General features: G+C 54.2%; 5 protein-coding genes across 5 annotated transcripts; 2 read left to right on the plus strand and 3 right to left on the minus strand.

Moving 5' to 3' along the window:
• Window positions 1-1,156: 1,156 nt before the first annotated feature.
• NCS57_00588000 (uncharacterized protein) lies at window positions 1,157-2,085 on the plus strand (the record flags this gene model as incomplete). Its single annotated transcript, XM_053055787.1, has 3 exons — window positions 1,157-1,676; window positions 1,740-1,896; window positions 1,959-2,085. 3 exons carry the CDS (start codon window positions 1,157-1,159, stop codon window positions 2,083-2,085), a joined length of 804 nt encoding a protein of 267 aa, XP_052914742.1.
• A 17-nt stretch (window positions 2,086-2,102) lies between these two features.
• On the minus strand, window positions 2,103-2,654 carry NCS57_00588100 (uncharacterized protein; the record flags this gene model as incomplete). The annotated part of the gene is made up of 2 exons (XM_053055788.1): window positions 2,103-2,423; window positions 2,481-2,654. The coding sequence occupies 2 exons, from the start codon at window positions 2,652-2,654 to the stop codon at window positions 2,103-2,105; spliced, it is 495 nt and encodes a 164-aa protein (XP_052914743.1).
• Window positions 2,655-7,402: 4,748 nt separating this feature from the next.
• On the plus strand, window positions 7,403-11,102 carry NCS57_00588200 (F-box domain-containing protein; the record flags this gene model as incomplete). Its single annotated transcript, XM_053055789.1, has 2 exons — window positions 7,403-7,509; window positions 7,661-11,102. The coding sequence occupies 2 exons, from the start codon at window positions 7,403-7,405 to the stop codon at window positions 11,100-11,102; spliced, it is 3,549 nt and encodes a 1,182-aa protein (XP_052914744.1).
• An 881-nt stretch (window positions 11,103-11,983) lies between these two features.
• Window positions 11,984-13,348, minus strand: NCS57_00588300 (Receptor protein-tyrosine kinase; the record flags this gene model as incomplete). Its single annotated transcript, XM_053055790.1, has 1 exon — window positions 11,984-13,348. One exon carries the CDS (start codon window positions 13,346-13,348, stop codon window positions 11,984-11,986), a length of 1,365 nt encoding a protein of 454 aa, XP_052914745.1.
• A 3,775-nt stretch (window positions 13,349-17,123) lies between these two features.
• Window positions 17,124-19,268, minus strand: NCS57_00588400 (Transcriptional regulatory protein pro1; the record flags this gene model as incomplete). Its single annotated transcript, XM_053055791.1, has 2 exons — window positions 17,124-19,009; window positions 19,109-19,268. 2 exons carry the CDS (start codon window positions 19,266-19,268, stop codon window positions 17,124-17,126), a joined length of 2,046 nt encoding a protein of 681 aa, XP_052914746.1.
• Window positions 19,269-21,843: the final 2,575 nt, after the last annotated feature.

A 21,843-nucleotide genomic window follows, 5' to 3' on the forward strand; every position in this document is an offset into this window, starting at 1 on the left:
AAGCGACAAGCTCCACCCATGCCCACGTTGCTTTAGCTTTGCCCCTTCCTGGCGATCATGGTGGCCAGGGTGAAGCGAACAACACGCACAGAACGAAACAGTCCCTCCAGGTGGGGATGGTCTCGATCAGGCTCGAAGTCGAGTTGCCCGGCTTCATAGAGCCCTTCTGCAGACTCACTCGTCCGGTCTAAAACCTGGACGCTGATCTACGGCGCTAATCTGCGAGTTGCAGCCGCACGCCTCTCGTCACGCCGTCACGCCGTTGAAACAAGCCTGCATATCTCTCTCGACCCTAGCAGCCCACAGCGCTGCGCGGCGACTTGGTCAGAAACGAGAGACCCTAGTCCGGCCACAAGGCACACCTCACCGCAGATCTAGGGGTTAAATCCGTGCCGATGCTATTCGCTAGCCCGGGTTCTTGGAACTGTGAGGAGTCGCGGAAAGGCAGCTCCCCTTGCCCCGGCAGACCGGGTCTCCACCGAGGTTAGCGGGAGAGAGAGTCGTTGTCCCTTCTCCCTTTGCCGCCTGCCTGGTCTGGCTGTTACGTTACGTTAATGGACTTGTTCTTGTAGGGGATGGACTGCTCAAGATGGTTCTGAAATGGTGAGAGAAAACTGTGCCAAGATGGCCAAGATGGATCCTACTTTAGAAGCGGCAGGCGTCGAGAGGAAGCTGCTGGTACGGAGCCGTTTATGCATCCCAGATCCCACCTGACCTGGGGAATCGAAGCTGTCCTTGTCCCACGCACGCTCTCGCTGAAATGCCCTCACAAGGCTGAGGAAACAGGACGTGGCATTGGACCATTGGGGACGATGGGCCTATGACCGAACGCCACTGTCACTTCCCACCGGTATGACACAATGGCTTGCAATCCTCTGCTCGGGGTCCCTGGAGTAGAGCTGATTTCTCCAGTCTCTCTGCGCTCCTGATGCCTGCCGAGCAGCCCGACAGCTCCCACCAGGGCGGGTGGCTCAAGTACCGACCCTGGTGGGTGCAATCATTCACACAGAGTCCAAAATTTGGCGGCACAATCGGCAGCCGACCCAAAGCCCCCCCCATATAACCAACACGCTGACGATTCCAACACCGCGGTTATTCATGACATTGGACTGCTCACCGTTCGGGTTTCCAGACCTAGAAACCTCTGGCGTTCAAGATGAACCCCCCACAGCCGCCAGGTTTCGCCGCCGAGTTTATTGTTGAAGACCCAGGCAGACCCGTCCCCCAGAGGCCCGTCCGGAGGCGGGGACTGGAGACTCAGAGAAAATGGATCAGAAACTGGATGAAGAGGCTGCCTCAGGGAGACGAGGACTGGGACAACAACTCGCCGTCGACGCCAGACGATATCCAGCGCCTGCGTGACCGCCTGACACTGTCCCACATCCAGTCCCGCCACGAGATGGACTGGGCGACTCTCCTCGACACCTACGCAGCTGCCGCCAAAGATTTTGAGGGCCGAGAACATCAGCTTCACAGCATGGTCATGGTTGCCGCCTGTCACGTGGCGTACAATAACGGTTTACCCAGGGACGACATGCTCCAGGCCATGGCCAAGTGCATCAGCGGCGGCAGTGACACGCTGAGGTCGAAGCGATTCGCGCTGCCCAAGTGCATACTGATCGGGGACGAGCTTGCCGGCGTGCTCGGCGTGCGAGCTTACGAGCTTCCATTAAGAGGTACCCTATCTACAAGACTCGCCCATTTTTAATCCATCATTACGAGATCCTCATGCCGTCCAGTCAACTCGTATTTTACTTTCGGCCAGCACTTTACCAGCGAGTGTTTTCCACTCCTGCGCGAGGAGTCTGCCGTTGCCCACCGTCCATCCACACTACTACCCTCGGAGGTGCTCCGAATCCCAAGTCTCGTCTTTGACCTCTGCAATGGAAAAGTCAGGTACGTGACAGCCTCGCGAACGAACGCCTCGGTTCCGGGCGTGTTGCTTACGCGGTACGCAGCCGTAAGCAGGTTGAGAAAAGTCTGACCACAGGCACTTCGAGGTCGACCGCGGGCGGAAGCGGAAGCGGAAGCGGTACAGCGTCGGACGCGAATACAGACCATGACATGATACACATCATGAAGTGAACAAGGTCACCGGCTTGTCACAGGCACGAGATCGGTTCCAGGTGGAGGGGGATGTAGAGGAACCGGAGATTCCCTACAATGGCTCTAAGGCCAGTCTCGTGGACATGGAGGGCGAAGGCTGGGTCCCACGTCTCCTTCTGCGAAGACTTTTTGTCGCCGGATATGAGCTCGACGTCGTACTTTGTGTTTCCGAGGGCCACGACTATCGCCGTGTAGCCCTTGAGTAGTGAAGAGGTGTTGTCCTTTTCGAGTCGAAAGGCCTGGGGGCTGATTTCAGGCCTCCGGAGATCCTTGACGGCCATGCCAAAGGTCATGGCCCAGGACTCGAGGTCAGAAGCCTGCCAAGATTAACGCGAGCTCGGCATATTGGTTGAGAAGAGGGGACAAAAATATACCACATTCTGTAGCAGAGCCTCGCACAATTTTCCACACGACTCTGGTAGGCCATAGCTCATGAGACCCTTCCTCTTCTCCACAGGGAACAGAGTGAGAACTTCAGTAGTGGCATCCTGCTGCAGGGCTTGCAAGTGAGGTTGTAGAGGCAGAAGCCTGTAGGAGGGAGTTGTCATCCTTGCAGGCTCTCATTGCGTTTCTCTGCCGCCCAGAGTCAGAGTAGTAGGGGGACGGAGACGAGAGAAGCCTCTGGGCGCACCAGGCGGATGGAGAACCAACAAAGTACATTGTCTAGCACTGAAACCTGACGATTTTGCAGGGATGCCTCAGGCTTCACGGCAGATGGTGCCGCGGATCCGCGGAGAAATGCCGTGGTTGATTTGATCGCTGGCGCATCCCATCCGATCGCAAATCCTGGTTCAACTAAACTGCTGGGAGAAGAGACAACTTGCATGTCATTATACTAGACTAGCTTGAGAGTACACTCTTCTTGGCAGGGTTTTAGGGCCATTAGTCGATGACATCTCTTGAGGTTCATGAGAGATCAGCTCTACTGGCTGAATTGCTCGAGTCATGAACAGACGACATTAGAACTGAGGGTGTAAAGTTGGTTTATTCTTTGAGTAGTATCTCGAGACTCCACAAGCCACCCTGGGGTTGCCACGTTTTACACCTGCAACTCTTGGTAAAGGGCTGATTCCGGCCCATGTACATACAATTGCGGAAAGATGCCGCTGGCAAGAAACCATATCTGACTTCTCAACCTCCATGTAGACAAGTGTCGACCAAACGGGCATGATCGACAAGAGAAGATCGACCCTTTCACGGCTATCAGTGGACTAACTTTAATGTCAACTACCTCCCTATCCTATACTCAGAATGTCACTTGTCTAGAAGTAATTTGACATAGGGTTACATGCTGAAGGTCTTTGTTTCTGCCCTTATGACCTATAAGATCAATTGAGTGCTTCATGATTGCCTAGATAGGCAGTCAACTCCAAAGATGTCGAACGGACAGTTGTTTCGGGTAGCGTTGACTTGTGATCGACCATGCTCCCTGAAATGTCATCGGGCAATTTGGCTCGATTCGGACATTACACTCGCCAGCCGACGAATCCAAGTTATGAACCAGTTCCACATCCCCCAGTTGGTAGAGATGGAACCATGAATCATGGCCAAGATATCTCCTGCGTTTATACCCACGCCAAGGTCCACGAAGTGCATGTCTCTGGTCCTGTCTCATCGGGTCCACAGCTCAACCAAGACGTTAATTGGCGGGCCGAGCCTGTTTAAAAGGCGTGGGTTTAGTGAGATCGAAGTTTTTTGGTCAACAAGTTGATTGGGTATAGACGCATGTGCCCACTTGAAAAGATGTCGGTGAAGCAAGCCAGACGGGCAAGTACTGCGAGAAACAGAAAAGGCACACCATCTCTGCTTACTTGCATCTTCGGCAGAGAAACGCGAGGAGAAGTGTGCATGACGCAGGCCCACATGGCTTCAACGATCTTCAATAGATATCATCTTATCTGGATCGGATTGGACGCCCGGCTGGGCAGGAGGCCATCTACAACCAACTATACCGATACAGGGAGCCTTGTTGCGACGGGGGGGAAAAAGGAGCCCATTTCGAGTCCCACAGTGTCTCGGCAAATGCTCAGCCAGCCACGTTCAACGCTCAAAGACTATCCCTACATGTACTATCTCTTAGGTGCCACAGGAAAGGGCTGTGCTGCCCGATCAGCCCCTCGAGGCACCATCGTTCAGATCAGGCTCTCCAGCTTCTCGTACGAGACCGTTTTCGACATGCAGCCATCGTACGAGGTGTAACGGTTTATACAGGCTCTCTTTAGTCAAGCTACTCGGGATACAAGTGTAGGGTGAGTGACCACAAGTTGGAGGCTGAGGGTAGAAGAGTGCTCCGTGACGTTATCATGAGTAACATGTATTGTGCCCTTGGTGATCCAGAGCATGATAACATGTAGTAAAACAATACTGGCTGCATAATACAGGTCATCTACCAATGTCAACCAAGCATCTCCTCGGATGTTGGCGCAGCTGTGTTGTCCAATGTGGATTGTGTAAATGGCTTGGCAACCGGACGAACTCGATCACTTTTGACACACCGGATTTTTATACTGTATGAGTTGGTGCATATAACTATCCCGAATGTGGCTCATATTCGATGTGATGTCTGCAATGAACTGGCGCATCTAGGACAGCTCACTACACTCGGCCACATCGACGAGTCTCCCTGAAGCAACGCGGGTCTTTCCTATGCAGTCAGATGAAAGGTTTAGAAGACCTGGGAATGGCTGGGATAATGGCGTCCTCAAGGGACAAGCATTGAGTTGCTGAACATGCACAGCCAGTATGACTTCAGTAACAACCTTCAGACTGCGCCCCATGAAGGATTCGAAGAGAGGCTGGGGCAAGAAGAAAGCCCTGCCTCGTTCCTCCCGAGTACTATATCCCACCTTCATTGGCTAGTGTCTATGAGGGAATTGGTTCAGCTTGCTCATGCTGTCAAGGGCTTCTCGGAAAGGAGATGAAATTGTCTAAGCATTTGGAATCTTCTATGCGCTGTGCTGCACGCACAGGCTGGGCTCAGATTTAGATTACCACGAATATTTTTCCACTTGTAAAACGATCAGAAGAAGTTTCCAGAGGAACATGAGTACAGCTGCTTGGCCGTTGTCTTTCGTAAGATCAAGTTCATTGCCACGTGGTTCGAGAATAGCATCCACACTGGGAGGTTGATGGTGACTTAATTAATACGAGATACGAATAACAATTGTGAACTATAAAAAAAAGGCAATTAAAAATAAACCTGAAAGAACTTTGAACCTTATGTAATTCAGGTATTTTTATCCCATACCCAATTTACGAAATAAATAGTATCTTTTGATGCCGAGGCCAAATGTGGTCATGTTCTTCATCGGCTCCCCTTTTCCTCAACCATGACAGTACACGGGTTTCCTCGTCTAGGTCGCTTATTAGTTGAGCGGGGTTATCGCCTGTCACATACCATACCATACGTTGAGCAGCATTCCCTAGTCAGGGGGACCACGCTGCATTCTTTGTGGTATGCTTCTTGTGACATGCCTCAGCCTTGTGTGATGAGTGATTGTGATCTCAAGAGCGACTCTGTGATGTGATTCTCTGAAATGTGATTCTTGGCACCGGAATGCACTCTTATCAGAATGGCACACCATGTGCACGATTGCAGGGTGCCACTGTGAGTAAGCGGGTTTCTAAGAATAGATCCAGAGGATCCATGGCTTTTATTGGGACTGGAGGCAGATCTCGTCTATGGAGCAGCAACAGAGACAACGAGATGAACCAACAAAGCAACCAACTTTGACAAGCCAGGGTTGCACCGACCAGCGAGCGGCAAAACAGCCTGAACAAGTAGTTTGTTGTTTTTGGCTCGCTGCAGGACACCATCTCAGACGAGACACCAGACAAGAGTCAACACTTGAACCCTCCTCGCTTGTTGGGTCCGATGCAGGGAGGAGGGGAGCTCATGGGAGAGAATGAGAGCATGAGTGAATGCACCGCTCAATGGCTGGCGCCTCCCCCGTGGCTTGGCCTCTGGGGTCTTGGCGAGACATGCGGCCATCGCAGAATGGCACCTCGACGGGAAGGTCAACGACCCAAGGAGAATTCCACCAACCCAACAAAGCCCACCAAAACCCCCCTGTCGCTTACATCATTCCGGCAAGGATTTTGTGTCTTTTCTGTTCTTTCTTCTGCCTGTCCGTGAATTAGGGGACGGGCTGTTTCTCTCCTGTCTCGGGCTATCTCTTGGATCGTCTGGTGCGTCACGTTGGGCGGCAGAGACATACTGGGGGTTTCACTATTCGCGCCATCAGACGTCCCCTGGCTGAGCCGTTCAGCTGCATATGATTGTGGATGGATGTGGATGTGCAGTTTTGACACTGCGCCTCTGTCGGATGGTTTACAGCAGGATGGAATGGATCTCTTCTGCTACTGGTGCATCTGCTACCGCCGTAAACATCTCTGCGACGGCACCATTATAGCATCGTTGGCCTTCTCTCAAAATACTGGTCGAAGCACACAAGCACATGAAATACAGTCAACCCCTGGCGGCACGAGCACCAAGTGGAGAGGGCAACGTGAACTTGTCCCCGCCGAACTGACCAGCATCCAATCAAGGCTCTGAGGTCGTGGGGTTGGTTCAGGGCCGAAAGAAGCTTGACGGAGGAGATACGTAGGTGGTCTGCCCGGCAAGACAAGACAAGACAACCTAGTAGCCCGTATACAGCACGCTCCGTGCGCGACGGCATTTGGCATTATCATTGCGACGGACGGCATCTGCAAGTTCCTTGTTGGAGCGGGAGCCTGAGCCTTATCCCGAGGCCATTGGACACCCGGCGCATCTGCTAGTCGAGTTTTGGGCTTGTCGCCGATCACGACGGACGGATAACGAGCCGCCATTTGTTCATTCTCACGTTTGATATTCATGCTTTGCAACAATAACAACACCACACGCATCCCCTTTTCAATTTTTTTCTTCCTTCCAGCTTCAAAATTGCTGAGCCGCTTTCAGGTCTGTTCCTGTCTGTAGTGCTTACACCTTGACCGCCGAGTCCCCTCCCCTCGGACCGCTTCCGTCCATACCTGTACCTTCCTTTTCCACCTGGACGACCCGCCGTCGTCACGCCTCGCCTCACAGAGCGTCAGCCACAGGCGAGCGCACCTCAGCTGCTGCTACTGCTACTCGACACGACGGAGCCAACCAACGCTCACCATCTAATTTATTCACCCATTCCTCACCAACACTCACGCACGCACCAACGACAACAAAGCCAAAGCCTCGGCCGCGACCACGACGACTCGTTTTCCCTCTCGTCTTCGCCCTTGCTATGATCACTGGCCTTCCGCCGTAGAGCGCTAGAGCGTCATGGACGCGCCGACCGTCGACGCTGACGTTCGTCGCTCCAGCATCGAGAAGATGCCTCTTCCCCCTCCTCCGCCTTTTGATAGCTTGCCCGACGAGATCATTGAACAGTGAGTCCTAACGAGTCCTCGTCGCCCTGCTGCGTCGATGCGCCTACTGCATCGCGCGGGTCTTAGGGAGTGATGGCAGGGCAAACAACAGTCGAGAGATCGCTGCCCAAGATTTCCTATCGCCAAATGCTAATGCTCAACTCTCCCTCAGGATCCTACGACTCGCCGACCCTAGCAGCTTCGCGTCTCTGGTTCTCCTTAACCGCAAGTGGAGGGCCGTCTCCCAACGAGCACATCTCTATCTTTTGCAGCTGTCACGATGTCCTTCGTATTCCGCAAGCCACTCAACCTTCCCGTCCTCCGACGATGACAACCTCCCTCAACTGCGCCGACTGTTCGCCCAAGAAGTCAAGCGGAATCTCTTCCAGGCTTTCCTGCGCCCAAACATCACCACCGTGAAGCTCATTTCAACATCTATCAGCTCTTCGTCATGTCCTGGAGGTGAGGGTATGCAGTATAGTGCCTCCCCAAAGGGTCATCACATTCTGGCCTACAATTCCGGTAGGATTTATGTGTTGGATGTACGGGGTTCGAGTCTCGAAATCAAGCGGGAACTCAAGATTCTCCGCCGCCCTGTCTCGGCCTGCATCAACGACGCAGGCACCCTTCTCGCTGTGCTATCCACCGAGATGCAGGTTGATCTCTACGACATGGAAAAGACCCCACCGCGTCGAACACAGTCCATGATCCTCGACAACACTCCTCGAGCCATTGCTCTCTCGCCCTGTGGATCTGTCGTCGCCGCAGCTTACGAAGGCGGCATTGAAGTGTCCTCTCTACGGGCTGATGCTCTTGCAACTGATCGACGAGCTGTTAAGTGCGACGCCGTCGATGCTCTGACATTCTCCTATGATGGTACTCAAATCCTTGGGACCACTACTCATTCCTCTCCGCCAAGCACCGTCATTATCACGGCGCCATATTACGACCCAGGTCCTCACATGTCCGAAGACAACTTGAGTCCACTCTGGACTACATCGATTTTGTTTCCCAACACCAGCAGAGACTGCAGCCATGCTGTTCTGCTCCAGGACGGTAACGAGGAAGAGGCAAGCTGGACGTTTACGTACGACCGAAGTTTTGAGACATTCCGAGCTGTTCGAATCGATGACCTGAGGAACGGCACAACCTATTTCACGGGACCAGTACCAAGTACATCGTCACAGGCTAAGCTCCTCCCTTCTACCCTTCCTTCTGCGACATATCGGGGTGAACTGGTGTCGGCTGGGTTTCAAGGGAAGGACGTATGGATCTATGGTGTCCCTGAAGACTTGGATGCCGTTCCAGACAGCGCATCATCATCGAACGACGGATCATCTCCATCCAACCTCGGCAGACAAAACAGCGGCAACTCACGACGACCTTCAACGCGGGCACAGGAAACCGAGGGCGGTAGAGTACCTCAGTGGCAGCTCCTCTGCGACAAGCTTAGGAACACGTTCGTTTCAGGCGCCAAGGTAGCTGAGTTGCCTGAAGTAAAGATGGTGAAATGGGTTTCAGGTTTCGGCAGCTCGTCATCACAGGAACGCTTGGTCGTGACAGCTCGAGGAGTTGGCGCACCGAGGTTGGTTACCGAGGAGGAAGATATGGACTTTGTCGACGGCGGCAGAGTTACTCTCATCGACTTTGATTATGGCATCCGTGACGGAACCAAGAACGAGATCACCATCGAAGTTGGCACCGACCACCCCGAGGTATTGGAGGAAGAGCAACGTGACCTTGCAACAGAGGTGGCCATCGTCCGACGAAGAACTGTGGCTCAAAGACGAGGAGGTCGTGGCGGAGGTTCTAATCTACTTCGAGCTGCTACATCTGCCGCACGAACTCACGCCGTTCCTCCTCTACCAAGGCCTGAGCGCACAAACAGTCGCGACAATCAAGATGATGACGACCCCTTGATCCCCCGGAGGATTGGTCAACATCCTAGTCAAAATCCAACCATTCGAACGACTGAACCTGACAACGATGACGATGACGGAGATGGCCTATCAATCGATGAGATGGAGGCATTGGACGCCCCTTATGCACATGCAAGCCCTCGCTCTCAAACCACTCTGCGTCGTGCGGCGACGGCTGCTGCTGTGGATCGAACTCTCCATCCCCGAACTGCAGACGGTCGCCCCATCGAGTATCGCCGTGCAGACGGCCGACGAGAACATCCGCATGAGAGTGATGCTGACAATTGGGTTCCTCCTCCACCCCCATACCAAAAGGAGGACCCAGGAGACTTGCCGGCCTTTCTGCGTGGACCCTCAGTTGCTCCTCTGCCTGCCCCTATTCCTCCTATCCCCCCTATGCCAAACTTGCATGCGGCTGGGATGCATCCTTTCGGACAAAACAACGGAGGTGTGGGCTCTCTTGATTCCAAAGACGGGCACCAACACCCGGCTGCTTCGCCTCAACGACCACCTTTCCAGAGAACAGCGAGTGACTCGACTACTATGAGTAGACCACGAGCCGATTCTACGTATCGACCAAGATCGAGCCCCTCGGCCCAGCAAGAGATGGAGGACGATCTCTATGATGCTACCCCCCCCGGTTCGCCTCGACAAGCTGCACGCCAACCAGAGACGGCGACCTCTGAGCCCGACTCGCGAATCCCTTCCGTCTCTTCGATTGCCCCATCCTTGGAGTCCAGAGCCGTGACAGCTCCCGCCGATCCTGCCGTGGCCTTATCACCCCCCTCCCAACCTCAGGCTCCGGTCCCAAAGGTGAATGTGGATGCTTCGTCAGCGACCGAACATACGGCTCAGTCAGGCCAGGGTACGGCGTCTAGAGTGAGGCGGTTGTCAAACGCTCAAACTTGGCCTGGTGGTCCCGGGCCCGAGGCCGGTCGACCCGCTGACCAAGTTGATGGGTTCCCTTTCCCAGGGTCCAGACCGCAGCCCACGGAAGACTCTCTTTCGGCCTTGCCACCTCTGCCCAGCTCAAGCCAGCTTGCAAGCCTAAACCACAGAGTCAGCCAAGGTAACCCAAGACGCCTTTCAGGAGGCTACCATGTGGCACGGAGGCCTGTGGGAAGCTTAGATGGTAATTACCTGTCACATTCGCTTCCTAGTGCGCTAGCAACAGGACCTTCCGGCCTCACACAGCCTGAATTTGATCAACCACTCATTATCAGCACCCCCAGAGGTGTGACTGGTGCCTTTGACCCACCAACCCGTCAGACGTCTGGCCGCCGAAGCGAGACCCCTTTGCTTGCGCCGGTTCCTCGTCACCCTCGACCCGTTCCCGGGTCCGGTCAACGGCCGACGGTGGAGCGTCTAGAGACGATATATAGTATCGCCTCGTCGCAGGGAGGCAACCATGTACCCACAGCACTTCCTGCCCATCAGCCTGCACCTGCTTGGCTGAATGCTCCCCCTGTTCCTGTCACAAGGACATCCCCAACAGTGAACCGCCGACCCAGCCGTGCTGAGCGCAGCGCCGCTAAGAACATTAAGGATGCCAAGAAGCGTGGCTGGACTGGCAAGGGCAAAAAGAAGAAGAAGAAGAAGGCCGCGGACGCCGCCAGCAGCGCCGGATGGACAGACATCTCCACCGGATCCGTGGACAAGGACAAGGAGAAGGACAAGAAATGCGTCGTCATGTAAGAACGCATACAGCAAGATTGACACCATCTAGTGGAAGAAGAGAGAGGAGGTAATAGCCATATAATGGCATTATGAGGAAAGACTTTTTCATTTTGGGACAGCTGATCACTCGCATACTACATACCCCCAATCGCTACATTTACATTTTTGTACTGTTAGTTTTTTTCCTGTCTGTACGCAAGGCCCCGCTGGCCTAGGTTGTTTTATCACTCGTTATATGTATGTTTTCATGTATGGATGGGAGGGTCGGCATAGCATGGACTTGTCTTGCGTCACTTGGGACTGATTTTTGGGAGCGTCGGAGTATACAGCGGCCAAAAGGGGATAGTGAGGGAGATGGATTTTTGATGTTTGAGTCTGAAGGGGTGGGCATATTTCGAGATGGATGATTCTTGACCATCTAGAGCAACATATACCTCTTGTGTCTAATGTCATGCTAGTATCTCGAAATTGTAGTTTCGGAAAAGATGTGTGAGGTTATTCACTTGACACGAAAAGTCCGAAGTAACAGAAATGTGTTCGCTTATCATTCAGAACGTGTCTATAGCCCTTTTCCCAACAAACAAGAGTACATAAAACAGGAAAACAGGAGTAGATGCTAAAAACACATGGCAGACAATGTCCCGGTAAAATCTTTCAGGGTATAAACGACAGACTCCCTCCCATGCTTCCGCAACGCCAGGGCCTATTTTAGAGAAGCCCGGTTTCTAATGCGGTGAGATGCGTAAAAAGGTAAGAGGTTTTTGATCATGTATGTACATAACGAGGGCATCCCATCATGCGCTGCAGGATGGGTTGAATTTGGGGGAGGGGGGGAGGTCAGATTAAAGTGAGGGGGCTTGTAGCATGTTTACAACAAAAAAACACTTGGAAAAGACATTCTAGATTCTTGGTGTTGTCCCCGGTACGTGAGGCTTCGTCCCGGGCGCGTAGGCCTTCCCTCGGCCTACACCTCGGAGATCGGCCTCGTCCATCAGGTCTGTAAAGGTTGTGGCGTGTGTCAGGCGGCGGGGCTTGACAACGTCGCTGGGGTCGGCAAAGACGTTGATGCTCTCGCAGCTGGGCTCGCGCTGGAGGTCTGGGCTGTCAGGGCGACGGCTGACTTGTGACGAGGCCTTCATGGCGCGGATGGGCGGTAGACGGACAGTGCCGTGGCGGACGGGCGTGTCGTCGATGGGGCTCATCTGGGCCGACTTGTGGTTGGGTGAAGGGTTGGGAGAGTCAAAGGGGTTGGGGATGGAGATGCGGATGCGAGGAGGACCTTGGGGCACGCGTGTAGGCGTGGGAGAAAAGGAGAATTGCCTCTGAGGAACGCTAGAGCTGGCACCCGAGAACTGGCTCTGGGCCCCTGAGAACTGGCTCTGCGGGACGCTGGAGCTGCTCCCGGAGACCTGCGAGTTCTGGGAGGGCGTCTTGAGGATAAAGTCTGCGCGGTACGAGTTTGGCTGGACGATGGGCTCCGAGATGAAGTTGCCGAACGAGGCCTCGCTGCTCGAGGTGCTACCGCCGCCGCCGTAGAAGTGACCGCCCTTCTCGCCGTGTCCACCCTCACGCTTCTTCTGCCGGCGGAAGTAGAGGAAGATGACGACGGCGATGATGAGGAGGATGATGCAGCCGCCGACGACGCCGCCAACGATGGATGTCGTGGCGGGGCCTGAATCCTTCTTCTCTTCCTCTGGGTCCTCCTTCTGGTTCTCGTCGCTGGCCTTGGAGGGCTCAGAGGTCGAGGTGGGCTCGGCGCTCACAGAGGCCGTCTCGCTGGATGTGGGTGATGTTGCGCTGGGAGCACCTGAGGAGCTTCCGCTGGGGTACTCTGCGCCCTCTGGAGCACTAGATTGATCCTTGTCGAGAACACACTTGCTGTCACCCTCGCATGAGTAGCCAAAGGGACAGCACATGCTCCCACACTTTTCAAGCTCGAGGTTGGTGATGATGGTCATGACAGGAGCCTTGGGGTACTTTGTGATATCCTGACCGCGGAGATCGCAAGTAATAGGCCGGACCTCGTCGCAGTTCCTGCCCGCTGGGCAGCACATTGCTGAGGTGTCACCGGCGAGGAGTATACATGAGTAGTCCTTGGGGCAGCAGAAGAGGTCAGTCAGGTCGCTGTTGCAAGAGACCCTGTCGGCACCGCATGTATCCTCGCGGGCAAAGATGCGGCTAGCGGGGAGGGCGGATGTTGTAGATGTGCAGAGCGCCGTGAGGAGGAGGAGGCGGAGGGGTGTAGGGAGTCGAGCCCAAGGCATCTTGACGGGATGTGAAGAAGCAATGGCTTGTTGGTTGTTGTTTCAGTAGAGTCGTAGTGTCAGTTGAAGTCGTAAATGTGGATATTCAAGTCGTGATATTGGTCGTTGTCGATAGGTTATTGGATCGTGTGTGGTTGAAATTGGAAATAGGGGATCAAGCTGGGAGAGATATTGAGAAAAGGAACTGAATAGAGATGAAATTTGTTCCAGTCAGACACAACCAGCGTGAGTGACAAAGAGACCAAAGAAATGAGTCAAGTTGAACAAGCCGATTGTTTGTCTTTTTTGGCTGAACAAGTAGTAGTCGTTAATGAAGTAAGAAAGGTAACAGAACACAGAGAGAGAGATAAGGGAAAAAGAAACACTCAAGGAAAGTTGAAAGTTGCTGGACAGAGAAGAATGGGGAGAGAAAGAGAGAGAGATGAACAGATGTCGGGTGGAAGAACACCCAAAGACATACGACAAAGACGGAAACCGAGCCCATCGTGGTCCACGGAAACAACAGGCCCCCAGGCGTCCATCGTCAAACGATCTGTCAGTCGCTGGCGGCGCATACTTTACCGCCCAATGGTGCGCCGAAAAAAAGAGTCATGCCCCCCCAGCCTATCCGTTTCCCAGATCTATACATGGAACCCAAGGTTTGGGATCGGGGGACTGGGGGTTCTGCGGGAGCCAGTCGCTTGGTGTCGTATGCCCCTGTCACTCGACAGGGCGCCAGATATTCTGTTTCCTGCCCAGAACATCCGGGTCCAGATCTTCTCGGTGTTGAGACCGTGGGGTGGTTTGCAAGTCGCGAGTGTGGGATGAGGGCGACTGGTGATGGCCAAGGCCGACTTGTGGTTGGCTGCGTCTCAGGAAATAGCCGCGCGGCCGTCAACAAGGCCGCTGATTGGGTCCTGCTCCACAAGCATGCGGAACAAACCCTGAGGTTTAGCGCCAGAAGGCCAGTAAAAAGGTCGGGCCCTGTAAAAGGCCCTGTAACGAGAGCCTATTACATTTGCTACTCATCTCGGGCATGAACCGAAGCGCCCGACTTTTGTATGTACAGCGCTTAACAAGAGCCCTGCGAAACCCAATCGAGGCCTGGCGATGGCCTCTATCAGAGGTGGCCCGTTGGTTTCGAAAAGCACCAAAAATAACCCCTCGGACTGGGCAAGAAGACAGAAAGCAGGCTATTTAGGCCGTCGTCGTCCGTTTGATGGGCTGCCTCTCTTTCGGTTTCTGACCTTGGGTCGTGCAATCGAATGCGTGAATCGGCAGAGATAAGGGCCCTATGAGTTGTGAGCTGGCCACTGGGTGAGTCTTTTTTCTTTACACCTGACACGAGACGATAGTTCCAGGTGATGGTGTTGATGATGGTGCCGAAAGATGCGAGATCTCGTTCACATGTTGAAACCGACAAAGAAGATTCAGGCGATACTGATACTGACTATCTATTGTTGCCTCTTGTCTCTTTGTCCGTCAACGGTCGCCACCGCAGAACCCTTGTCCTTCTTGGCCCTGTCATTCATCCCATCCCCTGTCTCTAAATTTTCTACCCGATCATCCATCTCGTTCTCGGTCTGGAATCTTGGGTTTCTCTCGCCAAAAGGTCCCTCATTCTCTCACACCCACACAATCTAGATTCCGCCTTTGTGTCTTCCTGTCCGCGGAGAACACGCCTCGCACACCCATAGTAGAGCAGGGCGTACGAGTCAATTGCTCTCCCTCTACGCACTGTCTGAATCATTCGACTCAAAAAAAAAACCGTATTCGGGGGCCCGTGCTAGACCGACGACATACGTGGTGTTCTTTTTCGATTGCCATGTCACGACTGGGGAACACTCACAAACCGTAGCCTCGCTTCCCCGTACCTTAGATCAACGCAGGCTTTAATGCGCTGCTGCGCTGGTCCCTCTGACTCTGGCCTGCCCTTTGCTTCTGCAGTAGCTAAGCTAGACGAGCCAAACGGGCCGCGCTCGCCCGTCCGGGGGCGGGCGGGAAGACAAGGCCAGGAGGGGAATCCTCTAGCTCTGCATTACATTACATTGCATTTACATATTGGGATGGATGGATGGCTTCACTGCAGCATATAATAGTTATTGTTAGGTGTCCATCATGTCATGACTACATAACCTCACGGCTTCTCTTCCCCCCGGAATACTAAAGACAGAAAAGACCATTGCATTGTGCACCCGCATTTGCATCGCGTCGCATTACATCGCATCGCATTCCCAGGGGTACAAGGCTATTCCTGCTAATCTAATCTTCCACTCTCGTCAGGCCACGCAGTGCATCCAGCAGGGTCTCTAAAAGAGGTCACCCACCGTTGATGACACCCTGCCCGATCTCTGCCCTCTTCATAGCTTCCATCCTTCTATGTAGGTAGTAGTAGCTGTACTGTACCTTGTAAAGAGTGTGGTGTGATGCTGCTTACCCGCCATCTTTCAACGGCTTGCAGGGACTGGGGGTTCATGCCTGCTGAAATCCAACTCTGCTCTGTCCCAGCAGCGGATCAAGCGCTGTAAAGAGAAAGAGAGGCATTTAAACTCATCCCGGCAGCTCAGCTCAACAACCTCTCGCCATCTCGGGCCTGGTCCCCGTTTTGGGCCGATTCGGCGACCTTACAATCCATTAGCTCTTCTCGCCTCATCTGATCTCATCTGATTCCGTTTCTTCCAAAAAAGATGCCGAAACAACCAAGGTAGCATCACAACTGGGGAGAGGCGTGTGCCCAATGCAAGAGTTTGTGTCTTTGTCTAGGTAGTCAGCCAGCCACATCTTGTCTGTCAATGTCAATGTCAAGCCAGCTGTAAAGAATCCTTGTACTCTGTCATTACACATGATTTCTTTCTTTCTTTCTCATCTACTTCCCCAGTCTGGGAGCTAGCCCATATCCGAGCTACCCAGAGCTTCAAAATCCCATCTCATACATACAGTATCATCATCATCCTTCCCTACCCCCCAATCCCACCTATGCCTAATGCCAATGCCAGAAACCTGCCCTGCGCCGTTTTCCATGTCCTCCCCTGTACCATTGCCCGCTTGGTATATAGATGACCATGACCATGAAATGATGATGATGACGAATATGAAAAAAGCGAACGATCCCGAGTCTTGCGGTACTCGTCCCAATCCAATCCAATCCAAAGAAAGAAACCCCTCCCCCAACATCCATTGTCGTATCCGTCCTATCATCGTCCCATTGTTCCTGCATATGGTCGTGACTCTCTGCCACCCTCATGCTTCACTCCAGCCAATCGTCCACAACCTCCGTCATGCAACCTCCACAATGCCATGCTTCTTTGCCTCCCCCAGCCCCATTGTGTCCCAAAGTGTGTGTCGAGAAGTGGTGTGTGCGTGTCTCCAAGTGTCGAGTTCTTCTCTGAAGACTCAATTCCAGCCCAAAACGCCTTGCGGCTTCCTCTATAAAGGTCCCATCCCAGTAGGTATCATTGTAAATGAAGAACGTCATGTAAAAAAAAAAAAAGAAAAAAAGAAAGTATAATAGGAAATGTCCATTCTTGAAACCCCAGAAGGGGCCAAGAGAGATAAGAAGCGAATGATAATGCCTCATAAAGGACAAGGGAGCACATGCTCCCGATCCCGGTCCTCGGCGGCTGGCAAATACCTGCATCGCCTTGTGAGACGGACCTACGCCGCCCTCATGGAAAAGAAGGTGAGGGTACAACTTGTTGCTGGGATGACCCATGGGGCCTCAACCAGCATGCTCGCGCCCACTACCCTTCAAAGGCCAGCTGTTGAAGGCTCTGTAGAAGCGGTGCTGGGGTGAGGCTCAGATCAACAAGAAGTCCCATCCCTTCATCTCCATGACATCCCGCCAGTGGATGTGCGGTTGGGTCATCTCAGACGCCGAAGACCCGGGCGAGCTAGCGCCCGAGAGGTTATCATTCTGCAGCCAGACCTCGTGCAGAAGAGTCGCCACGCGACCCATCGACCCAAACTTGGCCAGGTCACCCAGCTGAGCAAGGCGGTCCTCAAAGAAGGCCCGGAACGTGCTGCCAGGGACGCTGATGGAGCCGCCAATCAGGTAGACCCAGGCAAGGTTGCGGTCAAACCCGTTGGGGCCAGAGGGGATATGCTGAAGCACCGAGGTCAGCTTCTCAACCAGGCCCATGGGAGAGGGCTGGTTGGGGTTGAAGCCGGGGACCAGGCTGCAAAGGAAGATGCGCGCAGCAATGCGGAAAGCCATTGTCATGTTCTTGGACAGCTGCTTGGGCGAAAGGCTGCCATTGGCATTGAAGGGCATCTTGGGGCCTGCATCGCCCATCTCGGTCAAGCTGATCTGCTCACCAAGAGCCGAGACGTGCTGGCAGAGAGTAAAGTCGTCCATGCCGTCCTTCTTGAGGGACTCGAGGCAGGCAATCTCTGAGATGAGGTACATGACCCGGTCGTCGCAGCCCATGAGCTCTCGCAGGCCAAGACTGGGGTTGACTTGTGAAAGGTGCTTCTCACGGTAGGTATGGGCAAAGGTTGGTGATCGTCCCTTCATGGTGGCGCCAAGGATGTCAATCCAAGAGGTGAGTGACATGTTGAAGGGAGTCTGCATCGAGGCCCTAGTGGGGTCGGCAACGATGCCGGGGAGATCGAGCTTCTGCACAAGGCTGATGGCGGCTTGGAAGTGTTGGTGCCAGGGGATGTCGAGCAGGCCATCGTCATATCGGCCGACCACGGACTGGAAGAAGATGAGGCCGAGGGTGGCTTCAAGGATTTGCTGGTGGTTCTCATCCTTCTTCAGGGCTTCACAGAGAGCCCAGATGGTAGCGTAGCGGTGGCGCATAATGTCACCGTCAATGTCCTCGCCGGCGACGTTGGCGTGCGACTTGCGGTGCTGGGCAGCGACGCTGAGGCAGCAGTGCAAATAGGCGCTGTTGGACTGAAGGGCGGGAAGGATCAGGTCAGAGCTGACCGAACCATGTTGGTTTGACTCGAGGATGGGGAAGATTGTTGGCAGAACGAACTGGATGAAGTGATCCAGCAGGCGCTGGTCATTCTCCTCGAGCTCGATCTGGATCTGTCTGGTCTCGGCCGAGGGGCCGTGGGAGAAGTCGAAGAAGTTGCAGTTCAACGTCTCCTCAGAGAGCGACTCCTTGCGGATCTGCTCAGTCCACTCACTGTCGAGAGGGCCTGGAGGCAGAACTGTGCCGGCGGGAGGAGGAGTCTGGAAAGTGCTAAAGGTGGAGATGTGCGACTCGCGAAGAGTGGGCACATCGTTGACAAACATCTGGCGCTCAGTCTTGACGTCGATCTCATAGGGCGAGTAGCTGCCGAACATGAGCTCGGGGTGCATGGGAGCACCAAAGCCATACTCGTTGCCACTGGGTGGGCTGTTGAAGTTGAAGGCAGTGGAAAAGTGCGAGTCAATCGAGGCCGACCTTGTGCGGTCGAGGGTGTCAGTGAAAGAGGAGGACGTGGGCAGAGATCGGGTGAGGCCTGGAGGTGAGCTGGAGACCGAGTTCTGCATGTTGTGCGACGACTTCTCAGAAAGCTTCTTGCGCTTAATGATCATCTTGATGTCGTCCTTGTGCTTGCGTCGCATATCATTGTTGCTCCACCACATGGGTCGCTTATACTCGCACTGCAAACCCAGGTGCTTGCAGGCGGTGCACATGGGCGAGCCCTCGTCGCACTTCTTGCGTCGCAGTCTGCATGTGTAGCAGCCTGTGGTTGCAATGGTCAGTCTTGAGTCTCGAGAGTGAAGCCATGAGGACGCTCATGAGCTCCCCCAACCGTGTAAGTGGGCGGCGCAACTAAACTAACCTGTTCTTGAACGGCGATGCATCTGCGTCTTTGTTCTGGGCTTGCCATTGCTGGCTTTTGAGGCCGGCTTGGCCTTGGAAGACTGAGATACAGCCATGTTGACTGTGTTTCCAGCTGCTCGCGGCGCGCCTTTGCGATGGTCGGGGGGCAGCGTAGACATTTGTAGCCTGCGATGCTGGTCCGGACAGTATTGGCGTGCTGGGGCCCGGGAGGAGGGGGTGTGCCAGGCCAGGGGGGCGTGGTACTGTGTCGAGTTAGCCACCACGCACGGTACCGTAGTGTGGAGACGATCACGGGCGGGATATGGATGGAGAAGGGAAGGGAAGGGTACCCAGGGCCCCTAGACTGATTGTCGTTGAGGGCTGGGCTGGGCTGGGCTGGACTACCCAGGCTCCATGGCTGGCTGGCTGGGCCGCTGAGGGTCCAGTCACTGTGAAAAGGTTGGGCCTTGAGGAAAACAGAGACTGAACTGACCAGGGATGTGACTGTCGAGTCGGAGTTGACAATACTCCGATCCAACGAGTGCAATTAAATTAGCGTTATTGTTTCGATCAGAATCGATAAGATCTGAGCGAATTGTATAGAATCGTGTAAGTGGCAGCCAGGCCCCTTTGCATCAATATCACGATTCTCTCTTCCAATACGCTTTCGCTTCGTTTCGCTTCGTTCGCTTGTTCGTCTCGCTTCGATTATGAAGACTCTAAACCGTATGGTCGCAAGGAGTGACTGGTTCCAAGCAAGTCCAGCTTGCCCTTCACTGGATATTCGTAGGAATGATTCGGGAGAGTGGGAGGATTTGGAGGAGGGCGGTTGGAGGAGAGGGAAACCTCTGTCGACACTTGGATCTTCTCGCCTTGAACACACAAAAAACACAACACAACGAGGAAGAAAGAGGGCAAAATTCCTCGGCGGCTGCTGGAGGGCTAAATCCTTATATTTTGGCCGCCTCTCTCGCGGCCCATCCAGAGCGATTCGATCATGGCTTTCCATTCATCGGCCGTGTTGCTATTTTTGCATCATGCACGACGAGGCATGCCATGGCACGAGAGACAGCGACTGCGCTTAGAGAAGCCAATGAGGATGGGCCGGCAAAGACGGTCGCTCTGCAAGAACAAGTGCCCATCGAATCTCCACTCTAGGAATAGATGAGCGCGAAGAATTGGAGACGACGGGCAGGGGTGCCTCATCCAAAGGGGAAAGTCGCGCATGGTGTGCCCATCTGGACGTCCGTGGGGATACCACGCAGCCACTCTGCTTGCATCCAGAGCTCAGCGAGAGGGGGGAGGCTGGCTAGCTGGATCCTTTTCGGATCTAGCTCCTCGCGGGAGGATATGCGAGGCGGCGAGCTTTGACTCTATCTTTTGAGGCCCTCCACCTCCCCTCCCCCGTCCCAAGAACTGCCCTGTAAGGCGGTTGAGCTTCCGGTTCTGAACCATGCCATTGTTTGTGTTTAATCACTGCTCGAGAGCCGACATTTCGGTCGGAAACACAAAACAAACATGGACCGAGTTCCTTGCAGGAGATCTGTATCTCGACGTGGTGGATGGATGGCGTGGGAATGCTTCAATCGGGCGACAACTTGAACCACCTTGGCTGGATCATGCGGCAGCAACACCCAACCGTATCGTGGACTAGTTGTCGACGTAGACGGACAGCGAGGTGCTCATCCGGCTCCTGCATCTGCAGATGCGGAGGTCCATCGGAAGGGGTAAAGGACGAAAAGGTCGCACAAGGGTGCTTGATCAGACTCTGGCCGCTAGCTTCCATCCTCATGGCCCATCGCAGGGTCGTCCCATGCTAAACAGGCAGAGCTGGTGTACTGTGCCGGCCGGAAAAGTCTATTCGATCGTGATTGAATTGCACTCATTAAACGGTCGCCCTAGTGCAGCCATGTGCCGTTTGAGCAATTCACGGTTTGCGAGTCACAGTTCACGCTGGGCCTCTCGCAAGTCGTGCGACGGAGGTCCACGGCCGGCTAGAACGTACTCGGGAAAAGTGCGGCAGGGGCGCTCTCTGGGCACAGCAGACAATGAATTGTATGTCTCTCTCTCTCAAAGGGCCCCAACAGACGGCCAGACGGGGGGCATGACAGTCCCGAGAGAGGCGGTCAGGCATCACATTGGCCAGCAGCGAGGCCCCGTGGCTGGAAGACCTGCAAGCGGATGCCCGCAGCCGAGTCGAGAAGCCCCGGGAATGGCGTATCAAATTCCTCAACACCAATTCTCTCTTTGCAAATGTATGCGGGAATGGCTAGTGGTACATGCGTCGTGGACTGGACTAGGGACCGGGGTGGTAGACAGTGACGTCTTCTCGGCGAGCCGCGGCGCGGGGGTGGTTGAGGCGGACCATGGATAGGACCTGATATTCCGTTCTTTTCCAAGTCACGAGCTCTTTGCATCTGAAGGGTCCATTAGATGGAACAGGGTAAGAAATCAAGTAGTGAGCTCAGAGTGAGCAGTGGCAGACAGGGTAAGAGGTCATCAACATGGTTCCGTTGGAGTGAGCAGCATCATCAACCAAGGAAACTGGCGTAAGACGACAGGACACATGGACAACACTACCACCACTACACGACGGAAGCTTTGCAGGCAGACAGACCTAGCCTAGGTATGTGGTACGCGGCGATGTGCTGTGAGCCGCAGCAGGGAGTGAGGTACTATCCCATACGCGGGACGGACTTTTCGCAGTGCAAAAAATGGCAGTGGAAAGGAAAAAAAGACCGGCCGTGGCGGTAG

The sequence above is a fragment of the Fusarium keratoplasticum genome, chromosome 4 (genome assembly GCF_025433545.1).
Source record: "Fusarium keratoplasticum isolate Fu6.1 chromosome 4, whole genome shotgun sequence".
Lineage (NCBI taxonomy): Eukaryota > Fungi > Ascomycota > Sordariomycetes > Hypocreales > Nectriaceae > Fusarium > Fusarium keratoplasticum.